General features: G+C 40.4%; 3 protein-coding genes across 3 annotated transcripts in view; 2 read left to right on the forward strand and 1 right to left on the reverse strand.

Moving 5' to 3' along the window:
- The window catches only part of bms1 (BMS1 ribosome biogenesis factor), a 654,080-nt gene that overhangs the window by 560,532 nt on the left and 66,141 nt on the right, over window positions 1–27,407 (forward strand). The window lies entirely within an intron of this gene.
- nrbf2b (nuclear receptor binding factor 2b) lies at window positions 1,564–11,333 on the reverse strand. The gene is made up of 4 exons (XM_046069174.1): window positions 11,123–11,333; window positions 8,687–8,771; window positions 8,346–8,386; window positions 1,564–7,298 (listed from the first exon to the last, which is right to left on the reverse strand). The coding sequence occupies exons 1-4, from the start codon at window positions 11,213–11,215 to the stop codon at window positions 6,594–6,596; spliced, it is 924 nt and encodes a 307-aa protein (XP_045925130.1). The 5' UTR covers window positions 11,216–11,333; the 3' UTR covers window positions 1,564–6,593.
- On the forward strand, window positions 10,322–16,953 carry LOC123983055 (NHL repeat-containing protein 3-like). The gene is made up of 3 exons (XM_046069173.1): window positions 10,322–12,113; window positions 12,786–12,988; window positions 13,137–16,953. Exons 1-3 carry the CDS (start codon window positions 11,855–11,857, stop codon window positions 13,734–13,736), a joined length of 1,062 nt encoding a protein of 353 aa, XP_045925129.1. The 5' UTR covers window positions 10,322–11,854; the 3' UTR covers window positions 13,737–16,953.

Below are 27,407 nucleotides of genomic sequence, written 5' to 3' on the forward strand. Positions count from 1 at the left end.
TCTCTCCAAGTTGCTTTCCGATTCTCTTGTAGCCCATCCCAGCCTTGTGCAGATCAACAATCTTGTCCCTGATGTCCGTAGAAAGCTCTTTGGTCTTGCCCATGGTGGTGATGTTGGATGCTGGTTGTTTGGGTGTTGACAGGTGTCTTTTATACAGGTAACGAGGTGAGGCAGGTGTATTTGATGTAGATAATTGGTTGGGATTGGGGCTGTGTCTTAAAGAAAGACTAACTGGCTTGTAGGAGCCAGAATACTTGCTGTTTGGTAGGGGGTCAAATACTTGTTTTTCCTCATCAGATGGTTATCAATTTTTATAAATTCATATGATGTGATTTTCTGGAATTTTCTTTGGGATTCTGTCTTTCACTGTTAGAATGTACATATGATTAACATTGTAGATTGTTGCATTCTTTGTAAGTGGGCAAACCTGCAAAATCAGCAAGGGGTCAAATACTTTTTTCCCCCACTGTAACTTGATATGAAGAAATATTTTTATTTTATTTGATTGGGCAGCTGTGGGGAATGTGGAGTAAGAGGAGGGATGACATGCAGCAAAGGGCCGCGGGCTGGAATTGAAACCTGGGCCGCTGTGGTAAGGGCTTTGCCCCGTACTTGGTGTGCATGCTCCACCAGGGGAGCTAACTGGCACCCCGATATAAAGAAATCTAACACATTAGGTTCTGGTGTCAGCCTGGGACCAGCATTCACTAATCAAACACAGGAGCACCTACTGCAGAAGGGTAAAGGTTCAAACCTGGCACGACTAGATTCCAGACTAGCAACAAGATGGGTTATGTTCTGTGTGACTCAACTTTACCTGACTGTAGACATCAGCCTTTCCTCTGATAGTTTACAGATTTCTGTTTTAAACCCAAAATTCCCAAGATTGAAGAGCAGCTGAATGGACAAGTTCATGGTCCTTTTACTGGGACTGCTAAAACATATTCTGGCATATGCAGGAAGTCAATAAATAAAGCAGATGCCCCCCATGGAACAATAGATTTTGCCTTCATGGAGAATAAAACTGCAGCAGGAATGAGTCTCAGCACCTTCCATCCATGAAAAACCGAGACCAAGCATATATCTCAGCTTCTTCCTCTATAAAGAAAACATGACCACATTAATAAGCTAGTTATACGCGGACTAACTACAAACAATGTACTGCATTGTAGTGTAAAACCAGCAAATACATTTAATGTGTATTTTCATTCAAATTAACAAAATAAAATGCAAAATTTCACACATTCTGCTCAGTTCCCAGACTGGCCGGGAAGATGGGAGGTAAGGTGATGAAAGGGAAGGAAAGACAGATAACAGAAAAATTATCTAATTTGTCTAATTGAAGGACTGATCGACACACTGCAAGCAACTAATTCTAATAGACATTTGGATCAGATTCATTAGACACACATGGATATGATTTATTATTAGGAGGGTTTTAGAAGACCATGAGATGAAGAGAATTCAGAATCCAGAAAAGCTAATTAGTGGATAAGTGGGGAAAAAAGTATAACCATACTAAGCTCTACAGATAAGAGTAAACCTCTCAAGGGAAACTTCTCATTTTGGGGCCAACAAATGATTTTATTATTTGTTTATGATACCATAACATATTAACTGTGAGCCAAAACATAGGTAACCGTTGGTTACAGTAGGCAGGTAAACATACCTGAACTGGCCTTCAAATCAGTCAAACACTAATAAACTCTCACCCTTGAACAACACACAAATTCCAGATCACATAGCATCACATATCATAGCAACACACACATAATTAAAGTCATCAAACAGGTCTTCAACTGAAGACAGAGAGAACAGAGGTGTGTGAGATCCGCCCACTGTCTGCAGTTCTAAACCCATCAGAGCTCACATCTTCATGGTCTGACTTCTCCGACAGGCGTTATGATAGCAACATTTAGGGAATGACAATGGTTCAAAGTGCAGACTGTCAGAATAAGTCTGAACTCATTTTATGGCATTTTTCAGCAGGGGTGGGGAGACTCAGACTGAGCTGAGCCGTGAGCAAGTCATAGTGCTGGCACACAAAATCTAGCATGACACACAAGAGTCTCCAACCAAATGGCTGCATTATGAGTTGCATTATGGGTAATTTATGTCAGGTTTTTGACAAAGAAAATGAATACATGGAATAATTTGATTTGACAGTCCATCGTGAGAATCACAATGTTATAGGAGTGCAATGCAAACATGTGGAGTGTTCTTTTTAGTATGGAATTTACAAACTCAGCTCTGATTTGGACAGTCATTTTCTCCTGTTGTCATTTTACAGGCGTCCTGAGTGATGCGCTTTCATGCCCCATTGTTCCTCTATTGGCTCATTAAAATGATGTATTAATGAATTGGGGAAGTTGACTGCAACAACCTGCTTTTCCCACCTTTTTTTTGGTGGTACTTCCCAAGGGGCTCAAAACACGTGCAATTGGTTGTCAGAAAAAATGACATGCATAAAGCTGAACCTTTCTCCACTTAATCAGGTTGTGCTGCTAGGTGACCTTTGAGTCTTGAATCATAGTTGACAAGGCTATTTGGAGGTTCCATTCACAATGAACGGCAGCCTCTAGTGTTTAGTCTGTAGATGTGAATGGGGGGAAACACTCACTGCGGGTGTTTCTTCTTGTACTATTCCTCTGTACAATATTTAAAACTGATCCACTGAGCAAATAGCGCTGAATGTGTCCATATCTTTTTGAGTAACCACCTTCTTTGAACAGCACTGCTAACAAAGCTAATCTGCTTGGCCCTGGTCAGCTCTGCTACCAAGTAGGACCACAAGGCAACACTAATAATGGTTATCCCTGCTGTGAAGCATCAGTGGAAATGAATGATCATGACTTGGCACAGGGTGGGTACAGCAGGATATGGCGGGCTGTGGTAAAACGGCATTAGATACCTATTGTGACAAATGAGTGTGTCACAGATACAGATGTGGGCTTTTGTTAGGAGCCAAGAAACAGTGGCACTCTGAAGAGCTGAGATGACTTTAGAAACTGTCGTTTTCAGTCATTGTTCATTCGTCTGTTGGACAGTTCAATTAACTGTCTTGTCAAGTCACAAGACTAGTGCTTCTATCCATCTGAAGACTCAAAGATGTGACTGCCACCACAGCACAGAAAGGTGTCCAAGGCACGGGTTGGGTTTGTTGACAAAGTACAGAGTCCAGGAGGGCTGTTGACGCTGTTTCGGCTAGTTTGAGGAACACTAGCCGGCCAGCCGGCAGTTTAAGCTTTCATTGTGTACTTATCAGTTATAAGTGAGAAGTGACTCCCATTAGCTGAATGAAGTGTCTGACTTCATGGTAATGCTGCATTCACGTCCTATGAGAATGATAATCACAAAAACCTGACAGTTATTCAGAACACATTAACACCGTCATGTCAATAAAACTTGGAACAGGACATGGTGTCCTGCCATAGCTTTCAAGAGCTGTGATCAGAAATGATGAGATACTGTGATGAAAATCATTTACTCAATTACCTCCACTTAAAAGAAAAAGAAAATCCTCCAGTTGTACACATGTCAGAGTCAATGCAAACCCTTCCTCAGAAAGAAGAAGATGATACGTGTATTTTCAGATTTAACAGCTGAAGCTAAGGTAAACCTCTATCTATGTTTTGCATAGGTCGTGAACACAGCATGATGTCCTGTTTGCAGCCAGTTCTGCATATGATTATTGTTCTAGTAAAGAAATATATGGTGCTAAGTGTGAGTCCATGAGTTTGTACAAATGCCTCTGATTGCGTAATAGTGCGCACATACATTCAGACTGCAAGCAACATAGTCAACCAATGGCCTCAAGTCCTTTTCTTTTCTTTGTGCCAGGAACAGCTGATCATGTCTTCATTGGACAAGATGTTTGATGATTACATCACAGTTGTTACTACTACAGATGTAATGCTTGCACAGTTCAGTTAAAGCTGCATTAATTGTTTTTTTTTCTATGACAACACCAAATATTGTGAAAGGTGAGGCTCGCAGGGATATATCCACAGATAACAAAAGCTAACCCTGCAGAGGTATTTTGTTTTGGTTTTGCAGCACACTTACTTCATGGTTCAGCCAAGCACTGATGTACTGTACACTACCTGGCCAGCAGCAAACAGCAGACAGACACAGCTAGCGGCTAGCAGCTAAAAGGCCAGATATTTTTGTCAGGAGGTGGTGGAGACCAAAACAGAGCTACAAATGAGCAGACTAACACTGACAAATGAATGCTAATGTTGCTCTGTGTCTGCTGGATGTATATAGTCGACTATTTGCTAACATGCTAGCTATAACATATGTACATGTTGATAATATATCTGGGCTGTATTAATGTCTTTTTGAGTTCTTTAGGCCCCTTGTGAACCAAAATGGATTAATGCAGCTGTAAAAGAACCATGCCAGTTCATTTAACTTCATTCCTGCTGACCAACTTCCAACATGACTTTAGATTTTTTAATGTATTTCTCTTGATTCTCTAACAACTAATCGATTAATCAAGAAAATAATGGACAGATTAATCCATTGGGAAAATAATCGTTAGTTGCAGCCCTACCAGCAGCCATTTCTTTTCATTCCTTACATTAAGGTATGAAAATGAACTTTGCACAACATGCTTGATATGTCACCACTGCATGGTAATGCAGTTCAAATCCGCATGCAAGGCCAAGATGACTATTCACTTTAAATTGATAACACATGGAGGCAGGGCATCCTCACAACTGAGAAGCTGGAACCAACAAATGTTTGGCATTGTTACTGGGAAAAAACTTAAATGACTAGTTCTAACTGATTATCAAAATAGCTACTTTTCTGTCAACCAACTAACTGATAAACCAATTAATAGTTTCAGTTCTACAATCAAGTTTTAAGTCAACAAATGTAGCAGTGCCTGCACTGAAGATAAAAACTGGACTGTTGGAAAATAGGCAGCAGGTAAGTGAAGATGATTTGTGCCATTCTCCTTTCACATTATGAAAGACAGCAAACGTCCCATTCCTGTTGCAAATCCTGAGGTCTGTTAGTTTTAGAGCATACTCATCAACCTTGTTGCTTGCAGTGTGAACAAGCAGTGACTGGATGTGTCTGTAGCCTTCATTCCCATTAACCTTTTACTTCAATTCTATTTATATAATGCTAATTCATAACAAAATTATCACATTGTGCTTTTCACATAGAGCAGGTCTAGACCGTACTCTTTGTTATGTTCATGCCATCTGTGAGTGTGTATTGCTGTTGTTGCAGAAAAACACCCATCTGCAAGAAAACCAGAGCTTGTACTTTTGTCATGTCACCTGCTTATAAAAAAATTCACTTCACACACAAATGATCGCTGAAGCTTTTAATTCAAGTACCCTAACAGAAAATTATAAAATGCAGCAATGTAGTTTTTCCTCAACAACAGCAATATCCTTTTCTGACTGAATCGCACTGCAAATGATTCTGATCTATCGGTGTGCTATGAGTGTGTTGGTTAAAACAATGCCTCTAACATTGTTAATAGTTCCAATTATGCCCTAAAGGAGCAGTTCATCAACAGATTCGAAATTTAGCCATTATCCACTGACGCCCGTGTACGATGAAACAGTGTGGAGTGTGTGTCAGTGAACATCCAGTGAGCGTGTTGGTGCTGCTTCATTTCCATCACGACTGAGGCTGCTGGGAACATGTTCTGTTCCAACTATTCTGCTATGGGTCCATGATTAAAACTAAAAACTAGAGAGGCAAAATGAAAAAAGAATTTCCAAGTTCTATTGCACTAAGTAAAAAAGGTTATACAAAATCACGACATTATAATACAAACAACAAAAAATCAATGCAATAGATAGTGAAGCCTACATGTACGTGTCTTTCTCCATAGCCTTTACCACTCAAAGCACGCACGCACTTTCTATATATATATATATATTTTTTTTTTTTCCCAGCAGCTTCATCATTTAGCTTCAGAACAGTTACATTATGCTGCTTATGTTCTTCAGTTATTCATTTTCAGACATTATGTAAAATACATTTTGATTTGCAAAAAAACCCCATAATTATATATTATAATATTTGTATCATAAGGATTACTCTGTCAAACTGCATTTTTAAGGCCAAGGATGAACTTTCACATTCAGCCTAACAATGTGTTCCTGACAGCTTCAGTTGTTTCCTGAAGGCTGATACGGAGCTCACTGTATGACATACTGACATACAACTGCTCTGATGTTCCAGCGGGCAGTATAATTGTGGGTGAACTTTTCCTTTAGCTTCGACTTAGGTTGCATTTTATTAGTGGTATAGCATATAGAACAATAATAATACCTATAGTCACCTGATTATTCCCTTCTCAAGACTGTATGACACTGACTGGCATCTTCCTCACTCTGCTGCACTGTTACCTTTCACCTGTATCATTCGTAAAGTTTGGGGTTCTCATGGAATAGTCATGATAGCTCTGCTCACCTTTAAATGAAAGGTCTGATCAGACAGAACCTGTAAGTACCAAAAGTCAAACCCTGGTGCCTGTGTGTGTGTGTGTGTGTGTGTGTGTGTGTGTGTGTGTGTGTGTGTGTGTGTGTGTGTGTGTGTGTGTGTGTGAGACATGTCTCTTATCACAGTTTATCCCTGTCCAGTAGCTCCTGTAGTTCATTCTGGATGTCTTCTGGCAGCTCCAGAGGAGGCAGGTCATCCAGACACAGATCTTCCTGAGCTGGCATCTCCAGCGGCGGCAGCTGTGGGATTGCGATGTCCTTCCCCTTCCCAGTGCTTTTCCTCTCCTGCCCACCCACTGTTCCCAAAGCAGCACCTGCTTGCGGGAGCACCCAGAGCTCCGAACGCTCCACAAAGTCTGCTGCCTCGGAGCGCAGTCGGGCATTTTCCGATTGTAGCCGCTCGTTGTCGGCCACTAGCCGCTGGTTTTCATTCATAAGGTGGTCAACCAGACGTCGTAGGTCCACGATGGTGGTCTGTTGTTCTTCCAAGCGAGTTTTGTCGTCTTTGGTGGTCTTAGATCCAGGGCACGATGGAGTCAAAGGCTGGCAGCCTCCAGTCTGCCGAGTCTGAAGCTGGTAGAGCAAGGTGTCGTACTCTCTCTCCCCGATTCCTCCACATTCGGCAGCCGAGAGGCCTGGGGAACCATGGGGCTGGAGCTGGCCTGTGGACTGGGTTTGGGGTAGGAGGGCTGGGCCGCTGGAGGGTTGCACCGGGCCAGGTCGGGCCTTTGTTGCCTCACGACGAGCCTCTCTCTTCCAGCGCTCTTGGATCAGGCGCTGCTGTTTGATATGACTGTCCCTCTGCAGCTCCATGGACAGACGAGCCTACGAACACCACGCAACACCAGTATCAACACCAGCTACAGAACTCGAAATGTTAACAGCAACACTGACACACAGGGCAAAATCTGAATGGCTGCCAGTTAGCAGCCCTGTGTATAAAGTGGTAGTAAACAGCCTCCCAAAAACCAGTTCTGAATTGGAACTGGTTCTAAACTGGGTCTTCGATACCCAGAGATTTTTCTTCTGTTACTGGTAATCAAGGTCACCAGGGTGAGATTGGCATGATGGGAAATATGGTTTTGGTGTAATTTATGGTCACACATACAGATGGTGCGCTAACAAGAACTTCGCAATTCCTCAAACCCTCAGAAGTGAAACCACGTCGGCAGATGTGAGGCATGAACTCTGACTTTGTGGGTGGAGTCAGATAAAAAAAAAAAAAAGAAGATACGTCTGGTCAGACTTTGTAAACAAGGAGGAACGCTGCCCACGTGAGAGTAGCCCGCAACAAATTAAAACTGATTTCACAGGGCTCTATCCAGGGTCTCGTCACCCAATATCTGAATGTAGCATAACTGTGGAAAGCTCCATCAGGAGGTAGTAACTTTAGCGGTAAAAATGTCAAAGAGGAACGGAGAAGGTGATGAACCTAAACAGGCAAAAATTAGTGCGCCGTGTCTACGACCCCCACTTACACTGACTCTCGTACCCCCTTAACATTTGCACTTGTATATCCGATGTAAATATTTGCATATCACTGCACAAACTGCCATATGGTTCATATAATTCATTATTTTATATTTCTTAAAATATTTAAATATAAATTATAAAATTGACATTTAATTATTTTATATTGGTTGTTATGCACCAAGTCACCAAAGGAAAGAGTAAACCTACCAGGCAATAAAGCTGATTCTAATTCGGAGATGACCTGACTAAAGGCTGTATTGATCAGTGGTTTAAACTCAGTGAACATAAATGTATGAATGGTTGACCCAGTTCATGTTACTCATGGAACACACACACACACACACACACACACACACACACACACACACACACACACACACACACACAGGAGTGTCTCACCTGCTCACACTCTGTTGTCTTCATTGCATCTGTTAAAAGATCTGTGAGAGACGGGGGGGAGCCAAACAATTATCAATGCAAATAGAGGCTGCATTTCTTTTATAATGGAAATCAAAGCGGTTCTACTATACTTATTTTACAAATGACACAAATCCCAATTAGATTATTCTCCAAAATCGTTAAGCCCTAATTTTTATAGATATTTACAAAAGGGTTCTTACTGTGAGAATGCACACACGGCAAGGTGCAGACCAAGTCCATCACACATATAACACATCCCACAACCCCTCCACTACAGTCCATCATATACTTGTTTTAGAGCAGCTATCCTCAAAGCATACCTGCTGCTTTTCCATGGCAGGAGATGGCCTCTTCATACTTTCCAGCCGCTAGCAATCGGTCTGCTGTCCTGCACTGCTGATGAGCCTGAAGAGAGGCAGACACATGGAGGGAACATGGACAAAAGAAGAAGGAAAGAATTGGATACAGGTGAGTTGGAGATATAAAAACAGAGCAGACAAGTAGTGCGGTGAATTATAAACTTGTTCAAATGGGGTTAGAGGGCCCCAAATTTAGGAAAGAAGTATCAGAGGAAGGGGGTGAGAAAGAAGGGCAAGGGTTAGGTGGGCCGAGGACAGGAGTACTTCAATGAATGATATTCCCTGACACAAAAATCAAGGGTACCTCTTTGGTCTTTTGATTAGATTTAGATTTTACAAAACTTATTTTGATTTACAACTAGAAAATCAATCAGCATTCATTCTGATAACTGATGAATTGTTTGATGTCATTTTACGAACCACAAATACCAAACATTTGCTGTTGGCTAAAATGGCAATTTAAAGATTTCACTTATAATGGCAATTTTCACTATTTTCTGGAACATTTTCTGGAAATTATTAATCATTTTATAGAGAATAATCACCGTATAAACAGTGAAAGTAATCAAAAGTTGCAGCCTTATTTTGCTAGAACAACATTTCACCATGTTTTTTATTTCAACCACACTAAAGTTGTTAGAACGAATAAGAATAGAATTTTGTGGGCTTTTGCCTTTATGTGATAGGAACAGCTGAAGAGAGACTTGTACATGGTGCACAAGTGAGCTAACCCGAAGTCTAAAGTGCAATTTATATTTCTGCGGCAAATCGACGGCGTAGGCTACGGTGCTACAGCGTCGTCTGACGTGTACCTCCCCAAAAATGTAAGTACACGTCAAATCGACGCCGACCGTAAGCTCTGTGATTGGTTGGCTGGGTAGCCTCGCAATGCCTCCGAGCCAACCAGAAGTACCCCACGCTTTGAAGTAACTAATAAGTAATTTACTAGCGGCCAAAACGGCGGTTGTAATCAATATATTTGACCATTGCAACCCGAGCGAAATGATTCGTTTCACTATCACCCCCATTCATGGTAGCGGAGCGCTAAACTGGAAGTTAGCCTGAGCTGTAGCGCTCCTGTTGACTAGCGTTTGGGGGAGTAATTGCAGAATGAGTATATGCATGGCTACGTGCGTAGCCTACGTTGTAGGTACGCATGTAGACCCTACGCAGGAGTATAAATGGACCTTTAATCACAATGCCATCTCAACATTGTGATGTCTGATGATCGCTACGCCAATGCCGTTTGACGAAACTTCAAATGCTTTGCAATTTAGCATGGAGAGGTCTTTGGATTGCACTGCCCATATTTAAAGTCGACTGGATAAATTCTCTAGGAGGACTTGTTTACCAGCTGCGGGTAAAGTGAAGGGGGTTATTGAGACACTACAATACATCAACTTAATGCAGGATGCATATACATGGCTTATACAGATCAATTATAAGATCACTTCCATAACAGATTTCACAATCAGCAGATGGATTTTTTATACTTGGGCTTATTAATCGGGCCCACATGGCATTTTGAGATAATTGGTATCAGCCGATGCCTGCACTCTCAAGGCTAATAAACACAAAATATCTGCAGGCAGCTGCTGTGGAACGATGGTAGTGCTCCTCCTTGTGAGTTTTGGGAAGGTGGTAAAAACGTTAGTTTGGAGCGGTCAGGTCCTCAGTCACCATCATCTTTTCTAAATGTTAATACGTTTCTCCCATCGTAAAGGAGAGCAGATCTAACACTGTTACTGACTAGCGTTAAATATATATAGTTATACTGCAGAGAAGAATGCACGTTCTGAAACCAAACCTAATATTTTGAATGTTAGGACAATACAAGAGACACACAAATAAAAGTGAGGCCAATCACCTCTACCATCATAAACAGCAAATGAGGTAATATCTTTAGTGAGAATTGTGTTCATCCCTCCGGTAGAGTTCCACACACTTAGAGAATCAGGTTGGTTTTATCCTTAACTGACAACAACGATTAAATAGAATAGGAACTATCCCGTGTAACTGAGGCTGGGGACAAAGTGGCCATGACATTTTAAAATAACAGGCTAACATAGGTTATTATCAAATGGCCTTGCAGGCCAGGTAAATTGTAACACATTCGTCCTTCGCCGTCAACAATAACTCTTAACATCATATAGATCAACAACATAATCAAATCTGACAATACCTTGTTCCAACGTTCTGTCGAGGACAAAACCAAAATGTATCACGTGTAGCATGTCCAAGCTACCAGACAATAGTGCGAACAAGGCAAACAACAGAGCTCTCAGCCGCTAACTTACTATGGGAGCTAGGTTAGCTAATGTAGCTTAACGTTACCTATGCAATCTCCTAGCTACAGTAACGTTAGCCTGTTATTGCAACATCAAGACCGAAACTTACGAGATTGAGCGGGCTGTCCGCGACCTCCATGGAGTCGATTTTTCGATGGCTTACACTACATGAACGGTGTCTCTGTCCCTCACGGACTGTCATACGCACTGTGATTAAAAAAATCTTAAAGAAAAATATTGTAAGAAAATTACAGTCAGGGAAGCACAGTCCCCTCCACAGCCAGAGCTGCGTCAACGCGTCGTGACGTCACAGCCGCTCTACGCTACATTTTGGTCAGACGTTAAGCTGCGTAAAGTTACCGGGAATAGAACAGTCTTGTCCTCAAATTCGCCTAAAAACCTAAAAATAAAAGCATTTAAGTTATCATAACAATGTACGTAAACGTAACGCATGGGATTTGACACATCTGTATTTCTGTAAGATTTATTTACACGTTGAGTCCGACCTCTCACTGGACGTGGACAGCATTTAAGTAACGTTAGTGGTTTTATTGCGACAAAAGGAATTGCTCTGTGTTACTCTGTCTAACTTGCCACGCTATTTTGTTTTCGTAATTGACAGACGAGGTAGTTAATTCTACATTTAATGTGGTCAGTGGGTTTCAAATAGCATATAATTCACCGGATTAACTTTTACAGCAAATTTAACAGATATCACATTAGCGGTTTGCTTGTTTGGGGGTAGACTGTGTAGCTAACGTTAGATTACTTCAGCCAGTTAGAGCTAACATTACTGAACCAGGATATTAAACGTAGCACAAAGCCAGCAGCGAAAGCACAGATGTTGATGAAAAAGAGAGGCCATACGTGTTTGATAGCGTCCAGCATGGCCTCTTTGGCTGTGCTCATGCTGGTGCTATACGGCACCATTGGCACACAGCAGCCAGGCAGCTCCGGCCTCAGATATGACTACCAGCTGCTGGGCAGGCCCCTGTACAAACTGGACCTGAGCTGGCCCAGGAACCCAGAGCTCTTCACCGGGGAGGTATTTGGTGTGGCTGTCAACCAGTATACTGGTGTGGTGTATGTGGCACAGAGAGGTAAATGCATGCATTAACTACCTCAGTTGATGTTACAGCACATCTACATTATTACTTACTTATTTCGTTTATGTACTGGAAATGAAGCTTCTGATTCTATTAGTGAAAGCATGCTTGTTTGGTATGTAAAACCAATGCTAATATTTTAATAGATAGAGAAAATAAATTGGAAGAGTTCATTATCATTTGTGAATAACATTCCAAATGTGCTAATAAATACACATAGTGTTTGAAAATGTGATTTTGTGAATGTTTACAGTGAGAATGTGCACTGAGATTTCTGAATGTGTCTCTCATAAGTTTAAATCTCTTCTGATATTAGTAAAATAAGATTTGTGAATTTGTACCCAGATATGAACATGTTACAGTCAGATAGCTCATGTTTTATACAGCTTTTCAGCTCACTAAAATATGAATGTCTAGTACCGAAACATTGTTAATATATATTTTTTGCAAGTTAGACAGTGTGCAGGAGTTTTCTTTGCAGATTCAGCTTTATTGTCATTGTGCAGGTGAAAAGTCTATGAGATTCAGTGTGCATCTAACCAGAAGTGGAAAAAGCACATCAGGCTTTGATCCTCCAGACTGTGCTTAAGTCCCAATCAAATCATTCTAAAATGTGCTGCCTCATGTTAACATTTCACATAGTGTTTGCCTTTGCTTTGCTCCTAGGTGACAATGTTCCCAAGGTGCTGGTGTTCACCACACATGGAGATTTCCTCATGTCCTGGAACACAACCACCCTGGAAATGCCTCATGGGATATTTTTAGCAGACGCTGCCTCATTAAACCCCACTGTGTGGATCACAGATGTGGGGAACGGTCCATACGGCCACTGCATCAAACAGTACTCGCCATCTGGGAAGCTCCTGCAGGTGACTGCTTTATCTAAGATTTTATTTGTTGTTCAAAATAGTTGATTCAGGTTCTATTTAAATATTTATAGTGATATATATAAGAATTAGAATTAGCCAAAGGAGGCCAAAAGTTGCTTGGTGTTGAATGTTTTCTTGCATTTGTCAGGTGCTTGGTACACCAGGGAAGGCAGGCTCTGGGTTGAACCCTCTACAGTTCGACCAGCCTGCTGAGATCTTCGTCCACGACTCTGGAGAGATGTACATCGTGGACGGTGACGGTGGGATGAACAATCGCCTCATCAAGCTGTCCAAAGACCAGGAGGTGTTATGGATGCACGGAGAGAAAGGACAAGGCCTGGCTCAGTTCTACATCCCCCACAGCGTGACCGTGGATCACGCCCAGAGAGTGTGGGTGGCCGACAGGGGGAATAAGAGGATCCAGGTCTTTAACTCAGTCACCGGGGACTGGCTGGGGACTTGGGGGAGCTGCTTCACTGAGGATGCACCCTACTCTGTCCGCCTGACCCCAGATAAGAAGTACTTTGTCGTTGTCCAGCTCAACACCAACCAGATTTCACTGCTGGATGCCCCACCGGTGGGTCTGATTGGCCAGTGCACAGTGATCAGTGTGATCCAGCTGGCTGATGAAGTGAGGCCCCATTTCGTAGACCTGGACCTAAAGACAGGGGCCCTGTATGTGGCTGAGATTGGAGCGCAGCAGGCCCAGAAGTTCACCCCCTTCAATCTGGGTGGGAGTATCCTGTAGAGTAGAAATGGTATGATGATCAGAAACTAACTCTGCCAATCATAATCGTTAAAAATGGGCTTACGGGTTATGTAATTTGCAATCATGTGACCCAAAAATTCACAAAACAATTCTTTGTTAATACGGTGAGCCTTACTAATAAGACAAGATATCTAAGGTTACAATGTCTAAGGTATCCCCTGACAAGCCTGTCTCATAGAAAGGACATTTTTATACTAGTAGTTGGCAACAGCAAATACATTTTTTTCAATACATTTTCATCAAAACTCCCACGAAAGGGACAATATATTTCTTTTGTCTTATAATATCTGCTTGTAGCAAAGAAAGCATGATTCTTGTTTCTGTTTGGGCAACACACAGCACTTTGATAAAGCTTAGGGAAAGCTAGTGGTCATGTTTTAATGCTAAAAAAGTCAACGGTGACTTTATGTATGAGGCAGGATGTTTTTTCTTTTTGATAAGTTGACCAAAATCTCTGTCTATCCAAAGTGTTGTAGAAGCCCAATCCTTGCCTTGTTTGGGACGCAGCAAACCCTGGTCTCTGGTCTCTGAGTCCTGCATTGTAAACAAACAGAGAACCTCATGGACTGGAAGAAACAAACTCAATCTGTATTGTATACTGATATAAAAATCAGACCACTTTGACCCAGCAGATTTAATATCAGCAATATTCAAGGGTCAGAAAAAAAAGATCAGGACATCCCCACTTTGACGGACCCATCTGATGTTAGAATGAGAAATATGTAACATAGCATTCAACAGTCACTTAAAGCTGTGCCTGGTAACTAACCCGTCCACTAAGTATGTGCTGCTAAAAAGTTAACAATATTCAGAATTCAGTACTACAATGGAATTCAACTGAAAGGACATCAGTGACAGAAAATGATTGAAATCCTTGCTCTGTAAGCATTTTTGTAAAACAGAAGTAGAAATATCCGTGGGTCCTTTCAATAATTGGTTTTAGGAAAATCCTTCCGTAAAGTTGGAAACAAAAGCATCTCTGCATTTAATTTATTAACGAGCACTTACAGAAAACCAGGTTTCTTCACAGTAAATAGGTGTATCACATTGTTGGTTATAGATAGACTGTTATCAGTAATTGCTGAGCGTATGAGTTTTTCCTAAATGTTTGGTGTTATGGGCCATCTTTATTTTTCTTGGCTTTTCACTGCTTGAAAAGACGAGACCTTCTCAGAGGCAGAGGTGTGTTCCTTTCGTTACTGCAGACACTTTCAGCTCTGTAGAGTCAGCCTTGTTCAACTTGCCAGTTTATTGCTGTTTTTTATACATTTATATGATTCCACGTGTATACATGTGGAAAGGCTGGAACTGAATTGTTTTGCACACAGTTTGATCTGAGTTGTCTTTGAATATTATTGGATCAGAACGCACTTCACAATGCAGTGTAAAAATACAGTATGATTCATTCTTTCTGAAAGCGGAGTTTACCATTGTAGATGTGTCTTTTTCTCCTTTATGAATCATATAATTGTTTTGCAGAATCCCCTGTATTTTGATGTATTCATTACATTGAGAGAAGTAATGTGACTCTGTTTTGCCACTATCAGTCACTCTGCAGGTTCTGTGGGAAAGTGATTTGTGATTCCCCATGGCAATTCAGAGAGGTAGGAAGTGATACGTGTGGCCCCTTGGTGCTGTTAGTGCAGCAGTTCTTCAGCAGAGTGAAAAGGGATTCATACTGTATAGAGTTGTAGGATTGCTGCGCTTACTTGCAGGGCAGTGCAGAACTCCAATAATGAGGCTACATGGGAATCCTGCTTTAGACCCTGGTGAATGCACACAGTATATCAGACCTCCTGGAGGAGGTTTGTCAAGTGTCAGAGAAAATTCCAGCTCGGGCCGCGAGTGAAAAACAGGAAGCTGACATTACTAACAGGTATGGATTTTGAAATGATGTGGGCCAGGCAGGGATGGTCTGACAAAAAGATGCTATTGCATTATGGAAGATGTAGAATTCAGCCTTTTTGGAGTTTGACCGACACAAGAGACTAAAACTCAAGATATCTTGTCCCCTGCTGGTTCAATGATGCCCATTCTGTTTTGAATCTGTGTGTTGGGAATCCCCCAACTTTATGGAAGTGCAATACTAACTCACTGGAGTAGTCCTGTAATGATTACCTGATTAATGTGTCTGATTTTAACAATCACAATGGACTATTTGTGTTTTGTTATTTTTTCACTTTAATATATGTTCTATTTTAAATCAGTATATCCAGGCTTTAGTTTGTCTCTGCTAAAGTGGACTGAAGTCATTTTGTAGTTTAGAAGTGTTATCAATGCTTTTACCACCACTTCCTTATGATTCCCATAGTCTGGGAAATTGTGTTTTCTTTATCTACATAGTAATTATCTCAACAAAGCAGACAGCAGTTTTCTCATGATGAATGAATTATCTTATTGTCTTCAGATAACAAATAATGCTTTTGTGTTGTCGTATTTATTTTTAAGACATAACCGTCTCCATCCATCCATCCGTCCATCCATCGTCAACCGCTTATACAGGGTCGCGGGATAACCGTCTCATAATAATGATTTAATTTTAATATGAATGTCATTTTGTGAAGCTAACTGTTTGAAGTTGTGATCTCCAGATGGCTAGCAGCCTATCTACAACAAGTGTGAAATCTGCCCATGATGCATTTTTATGTCCTCATAAAGTGATGAGATTAAATGATGTCTGAATTAAGTATAATTCAGTTCAATTCAAACTTTCTTGCAGACTCACAAGAGGGTCCTTGGCAAAAAAAAATACATTCAAGATAAAACCACCACAAAAGGAAAATAGTCCGTATGTAACACCTCACCAGTATTTTCTGATTCTGGATGTCGTATCGATAGACGTGCCTCACATGTAGAACACAAAAAGTCCGGCACCTCATAATTGACCTAATTGCTTTATTTGGTGTCATCTTCATGATTTTCCATAAGTGAAATGTGGATGATGCATTTGTTTGCATACAGCAGTGTCTTTGCACTGGGTTGCACTGGAAAATGTATTTTAACCATTTCTCCATTCCAAATGACACAGTGAGTTGGCCTGTACATGTGGGGGTCAAAGAGCGTGTTGGTTACGTATGTGTATGTTGCGTGGGCCATATATGTAAACTGTGCGTAAAAAGTGCAATTTGTTGTGGAAAAGAGTTTTGTTTTTCATTTTTAAGTCATTTTTTCTTCAAATTAAAATAATTTAATCATACAATGTGTCTTTGAGTGTTTTGTACCCAGTTCTTTTTCGTTGCTTGTTCAGGTCTGAACTGTACCTGTACAGCTCCTCTTCTATTTTCTTACTGTTTCAGAGTGCCTCTCTCAGTGTAATTTACACAAACAGGGCTAATAGTATTGAGATATAAAGAGTGTTGCCTGCACGCTGCTGACGTGATGGAGGTATGGGTATCATTTTAGCTATTATTTCCCTACATTTCTTCCAACATTTTGGAGTGTGATATGGATATGAAGATTACACAGTGGTTTCGATCAACTTGATAGAATTAACAAGATAGGTTAGGTGCAGACCATACCACTAGATGGAGCTCAATTCATACAGTGTATTTACAGAATACTTTCTGCTCTTATCTACTTCCATGTAGAGATTAAATCATGATACGTCACAATGTTCTTGATTAAGTGTTGATTGTAGCTTGATTAGAACTGACCTCGAGTTGTTAAACAGTGTCAGCTAGTTCTAAATGTAGGCCTTCTCTGCTCACTGGAACCAGACACAGTACCTCATATAAGCACATGAACATGTACAATGGCTTTCAAGTGATTTCAGAAAGTTTATTCTGTCTACCAGCACATATCAGTTAAAATGTTAGTAAAGTAAATCTTAGTAATACCATTTTTAATAGCAGTAGAACAAATGTAAGAATTGTCTTACATCTTTAACACTTAAAGGTGTCAGCTAGTTTACAGTTTTATGGTGACATACAGATGAAGTGGATCCTCAATGACCTGATTTAGTTATACCATCCTAAAATGTATGGGTTTGTAGTTTAATAAGCAACAAAACAGCTAGATAATAAATTAATTGTCACATCACGTATTATCTGAAATCACTTCTATTTGGAGTCCTCACAGCAAGACTGGGGAATTTAACTGCACTATATTTAATTTTGTGTCATCGCTAATCTTAATTCAGTTGAATCCAGACACTGAATATTGTGTAATTCACGTTTTCATTTTGTGTACATTTTGAGGTTAACCACAGGAACATCAGGCCAGCCTACACTCATATAGAGCAGAGTTTCCAGCTGCCCTGAACTGCTCTGCCCTCGCCACTGTCTGAGGGGAACTATGTAGGCGTCCATGCAAACAGACAAATGTGAATTGAGTCATGGCTCATTGAATAAAAGATAGAACTGGTGAGAGCCAGAGGGAGAGAACAGAGAGAGAGACAGGGAAGGCTTGAGGGAGAAAGAGAGGATCCATAGCAAGAGGCAGAAGGCTGTGAGTGAGAGGGAACAGGGTCAGATGAAGAGGCAGATGAATATAGTACAACACAAAGCTTAATAACACAGTAGCGTCATTGTAACAAGACTGGAGTGGCCTCTCAGCACAGGAACACCAATGAAATAAGAGAATAGTGGCAAAGAGAGCATGCTCAGCAGGAGGAGCCGTGGACTGTGTTGACCTGGAACGGAGCCTGGAATTATGACCTCTATGCCCTATACACTGATCGTAGGGCACAGACATACAACTATAGCCTAAGACAGGACGCTTAATATGTCCATTTAAATTTAAATTGTACGCCTGTAAATGTATTAAAAATATGGATAATTCATCATTTAAAACATTTCTCTCAAAATGTTTGATTGTCTACAGACATGAAACGATCCTGCATGAAACAGCTTGCCTCTACATGATGAATAAATGAAGTTGTGTTGCTATGAATCAAACATGCTTAGTGTATTCACTGACAAAAGACAGACTCCACAGGGTTAATGTTATTGTGTCTGACAAACTGTGGAAGTTCACCATCCAGCAACTAGACACAGCCCCTCGCTGTTTAGCTGTTTGCAGGTTTTTCTGTTACACAAACTTCCCTTCAGTGTTTCACCTGTGTGACAGGTAACAATGAAGCAAGAATTGTGGTGTTTTCACACACTTCTTTTCTAATGTACAGAGACATTTCGTAACTTCAATTCTGTCTTTTTATACAAACATGACGGGATGATTTCTGTTGTATCCACTGAAATCACTTTACGCTGTTAACTGGAACTCTCATACTATATGCAGTGGTGGGGTGTAACTAAGTACATTTAATCAAGTACTATGTAGAAGTTTGAGGTACTTGTACTTCCATGTTATACTACTTTATACTAGTTCTTTTTCAGATTAAACTTTTCTGCAGAGTGACTATTTACTTTTGATACCTGAGCGAATAATTCTTCTGTATTTTTACTTAAGTGGATATTTTTGACTTATTAAGGTATTGGTAGATCTACCACTGAGTACTAGGAAAAACTGAATGTATGGATTGACACTTGTTGTTGGGTGCTGATTTGATACAGCCCTCATTAATTCAAATTCATTTTTCTTTTGACCTGATCTTTGTCTGTTTCATCTTTGCATTGTTTTACATGTTTGTACTCATCTTATGGACTTTTGTACAGCTTGTAAATGAAAGGCAGACCAGTACTCATTATAGTAATTATTTATTTTCAAAAACGCATGCTGTATTCATTTTTGATCCATCCCCTCTTCTGCTTACACATATCCAAAAACCTGTTCAGGACCTACTAAGTGCATCAGCGCCATTATCAAGTGAACACATGGTAGTTTTTAGTAGTTGCTGAAAAGATCCAAACATCCACCAACAGCAATCTGACGTTTAATTTGGGGTGTAGGCCTACAATTCCTTTCAACACAAAATAATCAATCAGTACAGTAGCCTAGCACCTTTTCTCACAACATGTTTTGCATTTACTTGCATTTAATATTTTATAATAAATTTTTGTCTTAAGATATTATATTATTTCTCTATGTTTGTCTGTAAAGTCCTTCACTTGGTGTGCTGTATAGTTCTTTTATTGAGCAGTAAGGTCTGGCCATCAGGGGGCGCCGCTTCTCTGGCGCTGAGAACCGTGCAGCATGTGCACTCCTTGTGCTGTTCTCTCTTAGGTGAACAAAAACATGACACTTACCTTGAAGTATTTACCTGTGGACTTTCTTTCATGCTGCGTGATATGTTGTGCTGTGTGATACTGCTGCTGTTTACTGTGATGTGTTATTCCTAGATGCTTCTGAAGAACAGAACTGTGTATGAAGCTAGACCTGTCAGTGGGAAAGTGGCAGACAGACTGAGGACATTCTATTTCAATGTGTGTGTGTGTGTTTACATGTGTACTATTTACCAAAGTCATGTTTTAAGTTTCACATTTCAAACCTCTTGGTCACAAGCAGCTTCTACAGTAATCAAGCTTCCTCCTGAAGATGATATACTGTGCAACTGTATGTGTTAAGTGTAGATCAGATGACCTTTTTACACACAACATTAAAAATGGGGTATAAATGAGATCAATACAAGCTGAAACAGTTTTTAAAGAGGGATCACACATATAGTCAAGGGTATTTTATTTATTTGGTTTTAAGATCTATTTTACAATTGGCTTTTTTTGTGCACACATGGTGCATTTTCCTGAATAAAGTTCTGTTTGATTAAATTACCTAAAATTAAACAAACGGATAACCTGGGGACAGGGAGATGGGCCATTGGTTGTTTCTTGGGCCTTGTTGTTGTTCTGGCTTTCTTGTTGAGCTATGTGACTTTGTATAAAGGTTCATTATCTGTTTAGCAGCCTTCACGTATAGGTGTCCACAGGCAGTGTCGTGGTTAACAAATACATACACAAACACTTCTGTTTCACATTTGCTTCCAACTACATCATTAAAAATGTTTAAATACTGCTCATACATGCTAATTAGGGGGGCTAAAGGAGAGAGTTACCAATTATTATATATTTTGCATGGACATTTTTAATCTGACCAGGAACTTGTACCTATCGCTGTCAAGCAAAAGTAGTGGAGTGAAAGGTACAATATTTCCCTCTGATATGTACTGCAGTAGAAGCATGAAACAGTTACACAGAACTGTTTTATTAATAATATTTTGGGGGCTTTTTGTCTTTATTAGATAGAACAGCTGAAGAGAGAGACAGGAAATGTCAGAGAGAGAGGGGGCTGGAAGTGAACCCAGGCCATTTTGGTAAGCTCTGTACAAGGTGCGCAGGCCCTACCAGGTACTGTCCACCCTGTGGCAATGTAAAATACATACATGTATTTCTTCCTATAACACGTTCAATGAAAAAAAGGAATGCTAGTGAATAGAGTGTGCTCACTAAATAATTTTTTATGTGCATATAAATTAGTTAAATGTTTTGGAAAAACCCAAGTCTGGGGTCCCAGATCCCTTCAACCAGAGGAGGTCTCCCATTGCATTCAGACTCGGGGAAAAAGCATCCCCTCCTACGCACATCTCTTCCTGCTGCAGGTACTTGTGTTGCGGGTGTCTTTTCTGTTACTAATACTGTCATTCCTGTTGACTTCCATATAATACAGAGGAATGTGAGTGGGCCTGTTCTTTACACCAGGACGGTCACACCAACACACACTTTCTGCATCGCTGTCCACCTCACACTTTCTCGATCACACACTTTTCTTCATTTCTTCACACTCTCACACAGCCTTTGTTCTCCTCTGATTTTCTTGTTGTCCTCTTCCTCTATGCTTTCTGCCTTGCTGGCTGTTTTGCTGACAGACGCCAGCTGGATGTCATGGCTGGGATAGAGGCGGGATCCTGAGTGTGTAGGCTGGCCTTTAGAGTCCATCTGTATGGGGAAAGCCCACACAACACTCCCACACACCTTCCCCACACACCCAGGAGGGATTCCAGACTCCACAAAGGGCACTTCCTTGTTAAATGTATTCATTTGTTAAATGCATCATATTAGGGATTCACCAGTTGTTATTTATTTGAGGAGCAAGAGAGAAAAGAAATGCTGTTGTTCTTTGCCTGAAGCTAGCCGACATTTGTGCTAGAAAAGGTTGGTCGTGATGTTCTATATTTGTTTTATTGTCTATAAATCCCAAGGACAGACCAAAATCAACAATTATCTTCAACTGCTCTACAAAAAACAAAGACTTTAGGGCTGATTCTAATACTTTTGGACCTGGTATTTTCCCACAGGATTCAGTATTTTCTCACCAGACTTGTATTCCTGGCTGCATGGACCAGTCCGAGAAAAAGCATTTGTACCTTCATGTTGGAAAATAAAATGGTGATTTTATGGGTCCTTAATTTCTAATAATTTGTAGTTCTGGTGCTAATTAAAGGGACAATAGAGACTGAGTGTATAATACTAATTTAATAATACATAATAATACATTTTCATATAACATAAACACAAAGCAAACGCAATTCAACAGCTCGCTATAAGAAATCTAAATCAATCAAAAAGTTGAAATTTTTTTTAGAAGGGGTGAGTGGTGGTTGGAGGATTTTGGCTCATAACCTTATTATTTCTGGCTACAGCAGTGGATCTTAATAAATATAAAAATCTTTAAAAACAATCACAAATATATATTTTTATATTATTAAAAAATGGCTCAGTAATTTCCTCAGCTGTGAGCATATACAGAGAAAGAAGACATCAGGCTGAGATACACACGTACCTGTTAGGAGAGCTGTGATTCTCCACATGGGATTTGTTGACAATAACACATATATACAATACAACCATACTTATTATTATAAATAAATATATATATATATATAAAATTCCCATTAAGAGAGAATAAATGCAGGCACCTTTCTGTTGTGTACATGTTTCAGTGTGTCTGGCTAACTATTAGAAAACAATCTGAAAGACTAATGTTAACAAAAGACTTATAGTTACGTGCATTGCTGTAGATATGGGCATGGCAGTGAATCCCCAACTGATTGGCTCCCAGTGTAAATGTGAAAGGATATGGCACTATAAGTGTGAGTTAAAGCTAATCATGGGTCAGTACTCATCTATTACATTGTCATACATATTATTATTATTTAATAAAACCCCTCTTAACACCAAAGCTTTACATTTGTTTGCCTCCTGCTGAAGAGGAAAACTTCATGCCTGGACATTATTGCTGCTGTGTCGTCATTCCTGTCTTATCCTGTCAAAAAGACAAAGGCACACTGAGATGGACGATACGATGCTGTCTCTGTGTGACGACACACCGACAGAATCTTCCTGCATTTAGAGATCTGCTGTTGGACATCTCCTGACAAAAACAGTGGCACAGAACATTAATAAAAAGAAATAATAATAAAAGAAACAGCATGGGCTAACATTGGTAACTTTAAGAACACACACACACACACACACACACACACACTGTAATGTGCCCAAACAGGCGTTTTGTTAGATTTAAGTTTTAATATGAATAGTTGTGTTTCCCTGTAATTGTAAAACGAATTTGAAACAAACTTTTGAATTGTCACATAAAATGGCTACATTACTCTTTAGCTGTGGTAAGCAGAGTAGAAGAAGTAGAGGCCATAAACTTTATAGAAAAGTTGTTTGCCAACCAGCAACACCTCAAATAGAAGTAGAAGAAGAAGAAGAAGAAGAAGAAGAAGAAAAAATTTAAACAAGGGGGAATAATCTGGTCTCCACATCGGTCCACATGTACCTGTTGCTACTACCAGCCATGTTTTTGCACATTATGGGAATATCAGGGAAGAGCAGAAACAGCTGATCAGCCATGTGAGTTAAATGGTTGCTATGTCAGAACTTATTCGGAAAAGGTGTTTCCTAGTTCTTGTGAAATTGAGGATGTTTTTTCAAACTTTGTGTTTCCATCAAGCTTTGCTAATGTGATACTTGATACTACAATGTGCATAAAAATACGTTGATGGAAACATGACTCCCACTGATGAGACTGACCAAAAAGAAACCAGCATCACCTGTGGTTCTTTAGGGTTGGGTAGGTAGTGTTGAATTATTCCACCAAGTCAATACATTAAAACATCTAAAACCAAATAGGCCAATATTGTAAACCACAATCAGCTGCGTGGAATAGTCCCATATTTGGTAATTAACGACAACCCTCCCGATTTTCCCAGGAGACTCCCGTTTTTCATTGCTCACGAATTTCTCCCGATTTCTGACAAATGTTCACAACTCTTTGTCCTTTTCATTACCGTGACCTGTGTGCTGGGGGGTGTACTGGAGAAGAGTTGTGCAACTTGTTTTAATTTTCATGGTCTGGCATCAAAGCTCACTCTCCTCTGCACCATGCTTTTTGTTCATTCTCAAGGTTAGAAATTGCAAACGTTAACTCATAAACCAAAGCTTTGGATTCAATGACATTTTGACCTGCTGTTGGTGCTAGAGGAAATGCAAATGTGAATGCTCTGTATTTGTATAGCGCCTTTCTAGTCTTTTTGACCACTCAAAGCGCTTTTACACTACATCTGCATTCACCATTCACACACATTCATACACCAGGGGCAAATTGGGGTTCAGTATCTAAGGACACTTCAACATGCAGCCTGGAGGAGCCGGGGATTGAACCGCCAACTCTCGGATTAATGGGCATCCCGCTCTACCTCATGAGCCAGAGCCGTCAAATGCAGTGTTCACCAAAGTCAGGATTCATCATCTGGAAAGCAAAAATATCTATAGGCTTCCAAATTCCATGGCAAATTATCCCAAATATGTCAACCCCATGGTGGCGCTAGATGAAAAGTCAGGGAATCAGCAAAGCCAGTGAGTCCTTTGTCCTACTTACAAAGTGATTGACTGGACCAAATCCAGAGCCATGATGGGTGTCTAACAAAGACAATGGGCTCTACCTTACACTCTGTGCAACGCAGCAGAGCAGCACGCAGAGCAGCACGCAGAGCAGCATCTCAAGGGTCATTGCTAGCTTCTGACTGAAGCAGTTGTCATTTTATAGCAGTGTAACTTCGTAACTTTGTAACATTGATTATTTAAATCTCTGGACAGGCCGACAGGATTAGTCAGGATGCACTTACAACAGCCTCTCTAATCATCAAAGTAAATTGTTAAAAAACACTCATACATAAATCGCCCAAATACAGCCCCTATGCGCCTTACTTTGCACCCAGATTATGCACTGTTTAACTAGCAAAACTGGACTTGGACACACCCTAATGCACTTGCACCATGCAGTTTTGACCATGTGCTACAGATCGTTTAAATAGGACCCAGTAGGTGCATTGAAATGTAAATTCTTTTAAGCACCCATTCTCTTCTACCCTCTCTCATGAGTGTGCTCCAGAAGTGCGATGATGATGATGAAAATAGATACAAGGTCCTAGTGCCACCAAAATGTTGATATTCATCTTTTGGGAAACACGTATATCCAGTCTGTCCAGTAGATGTGGAGAGATTTTGCTCTGGACCAAAGTGTTGGTCAGCAGGATGGATAGACTGATCGCCTCTCAGTGAGGGCAGACCGATCAGCAGGGGGTAACGGGACATGTGGAGCTGCAAGCTGGGAGAAAGCATGGTGGAGTAGTACTGACTGTCACCTGGGAGACAGATGAGTCTCTCAGTTCTAACAGCACTCCCATACATGAGTACTGGGAGGTTAGTGGTGTACAGTGTTCTGCTGAAATTGCACTTCTATCAGTTTGGTGTGTATATAGTGTAAAGGTTATGTAATATGCTATATAGTATACTGTGTATGTTTTATTATACTTAATTAATATTGATTAAAATATTCCTGTGTGGATATTAATGCTCAAATGGTCTACCCTGTTTGAGCAAACCAACACAAAGATGATGAATAAATACAGATGAAGAGGTGTAATGGGGGGGTGTAACGTTCCCTGGCAGAAGCACTGCATCAGTTCCTGCCTTTGGTTGAACATTAACAGGCTTTCCATCACAGGCTGCCACTGTGAATAGGAGGGAATGTAGCTCATGCTCTCTGCTGCATCCTGAAGCCCTGCTGAGGCAGACAGGGGACTGCCAGTGTCTCATCATCACAGAGCCGTTCAACAGGATCCTCTGTCTTTGTTTGTCTGGACGGGACAAGACAGGGATGACAACACGTCAGCCATAATGGCCTTGTCCGTAGTTTTCTGCTGCAGCAGGAACTCAGTCAGCGGGCTGCAGAGAGGCAGGCAGAGGAAGTAGGGAGGTGGACCCAAAGCGTTATGCTGAGCTTTCAAGCACTTTTCATCAAGCAGTTAGTGATCACATGTGTGATCCAGTTATTCCAGTGTTTGTGCATGTTTAGCCCACAAACTTTACTACAAATATCCTATACTGTACGGAATTTGGTGTGTCTTCCTTCAGGACAGTTTTTCTTTAGTCATTTTCTATTTTTACTTACTAATGTCAAGTAATGTTTCTACTACTGCTAGATCTCTCTGACACCTATCACACCTATCATTTTTATTTTATTTTACTATAACAATTTTGTAAAGTTTTTGATCTAGTTCTAATCTAAATTGAGTGTTATCTTAAGAATATATTGTACTGTGTGTTGGACTGGCCTTTAAAGTCCTCTAAGACAAATCTGTGATTTGGGGCTTTGTGAGCAAAAAGTAAAAAAAAAAAAAGAAAAGAGGCACACTCAACCAGCAAAGCTGCTCATTGGAGTCAAGTGTCACGACAATGGCAAAAAAGAAAAAATCCATAATCCATGGCACTTTAAGTCCCGAGTTTAATAAATAGCCGTGCAATATTAAAAGCCTTTTCTTTCTAAAATAAAATCAACTTGACCTGACTAGACATTAACAAAATGGACATATAAAGACTTCATCACTGAACATCTTATTTTCATACCATATAATAATACATTGCTTAAAATTGTGCAAGATTAGTCAGTGAACAAAATCCTGAAAAATCCAGATTTTACTTAATTCTGCTAAAAAAGAATAGACAGAGTTTGACAGGTGATTAGTTACAGTATGCAGAGAAATAACAGATAAAGTAAGATGTTGCTTCTCGTGCTGTAAGTGGTGAAACTGCTTGTGTTGGCGTTTAATGGTCTTGATTGTTATTAAAAGGCTTTGTCACTGCAGTAGAATAGAGTCTTGAGGTTGGTCAAACCCTGTGCAAACCATATCTGATTTCAGCTCCAAAACAAACGTTATAAACTGGCCCCACCTTTTTATTTTGCAGCTTTCTTGGAAATTAGAATCTTTGTTGGTCAGTGATGAGGATGTTCTTGAGGTCTTGGTCTCGTCACAGACACACAGAGGTCATCCGTCTAGGTGTCTTTGTTCTCTCGACGGGACAAGACAGGAGCGACAACACATCAGCCATAATGGCCATGTCTGTAGTTTTTTACTCAACTGAGGAAGGAAGTTGCAGAGAAGAGAAGTATGGAGGATGAAGACAGATGAAAAGTCATATACATTACTGACAACAAAGAGTGTGCTGAGCTTGCATGGAGTTGTTCAAATGGAAAAAAAGAAGCCTCATGTTACAGATATTAAAGGTCTTTAACTCTGGTTTTCATGTACTGGTAGATCCATGGTGTGCTTAGCATAAAGACCAGGAAACGGGGAAACTTGAGGCGGAAAAAGTGACTCCAAGGGTCTTGACCAAGCGTCTGTATGAGATGGGAGTGAGACTGTGTAGGGTTTGTGTTTGTGTGTACAAATAAAAAAAACAAGATACGACGTGT

The sequence above is a fragment of the Micropterus dolomieu genome, linkage group LG14 (assembly GCF_021292245.1).
Source record: "Micropterus dolomieu isolate WLL.071019.BEF.003 ecotype Adirondacks linkage group LG14, ASM2129224v1, whole genome shotgun sequence".
Lineage (NCBI taxonomy): Eukaryota > Metazoa > Chordata > Actinopteri > Centrarchiformes > Centrarchidae > Micropterus > Micropterus dolomieu.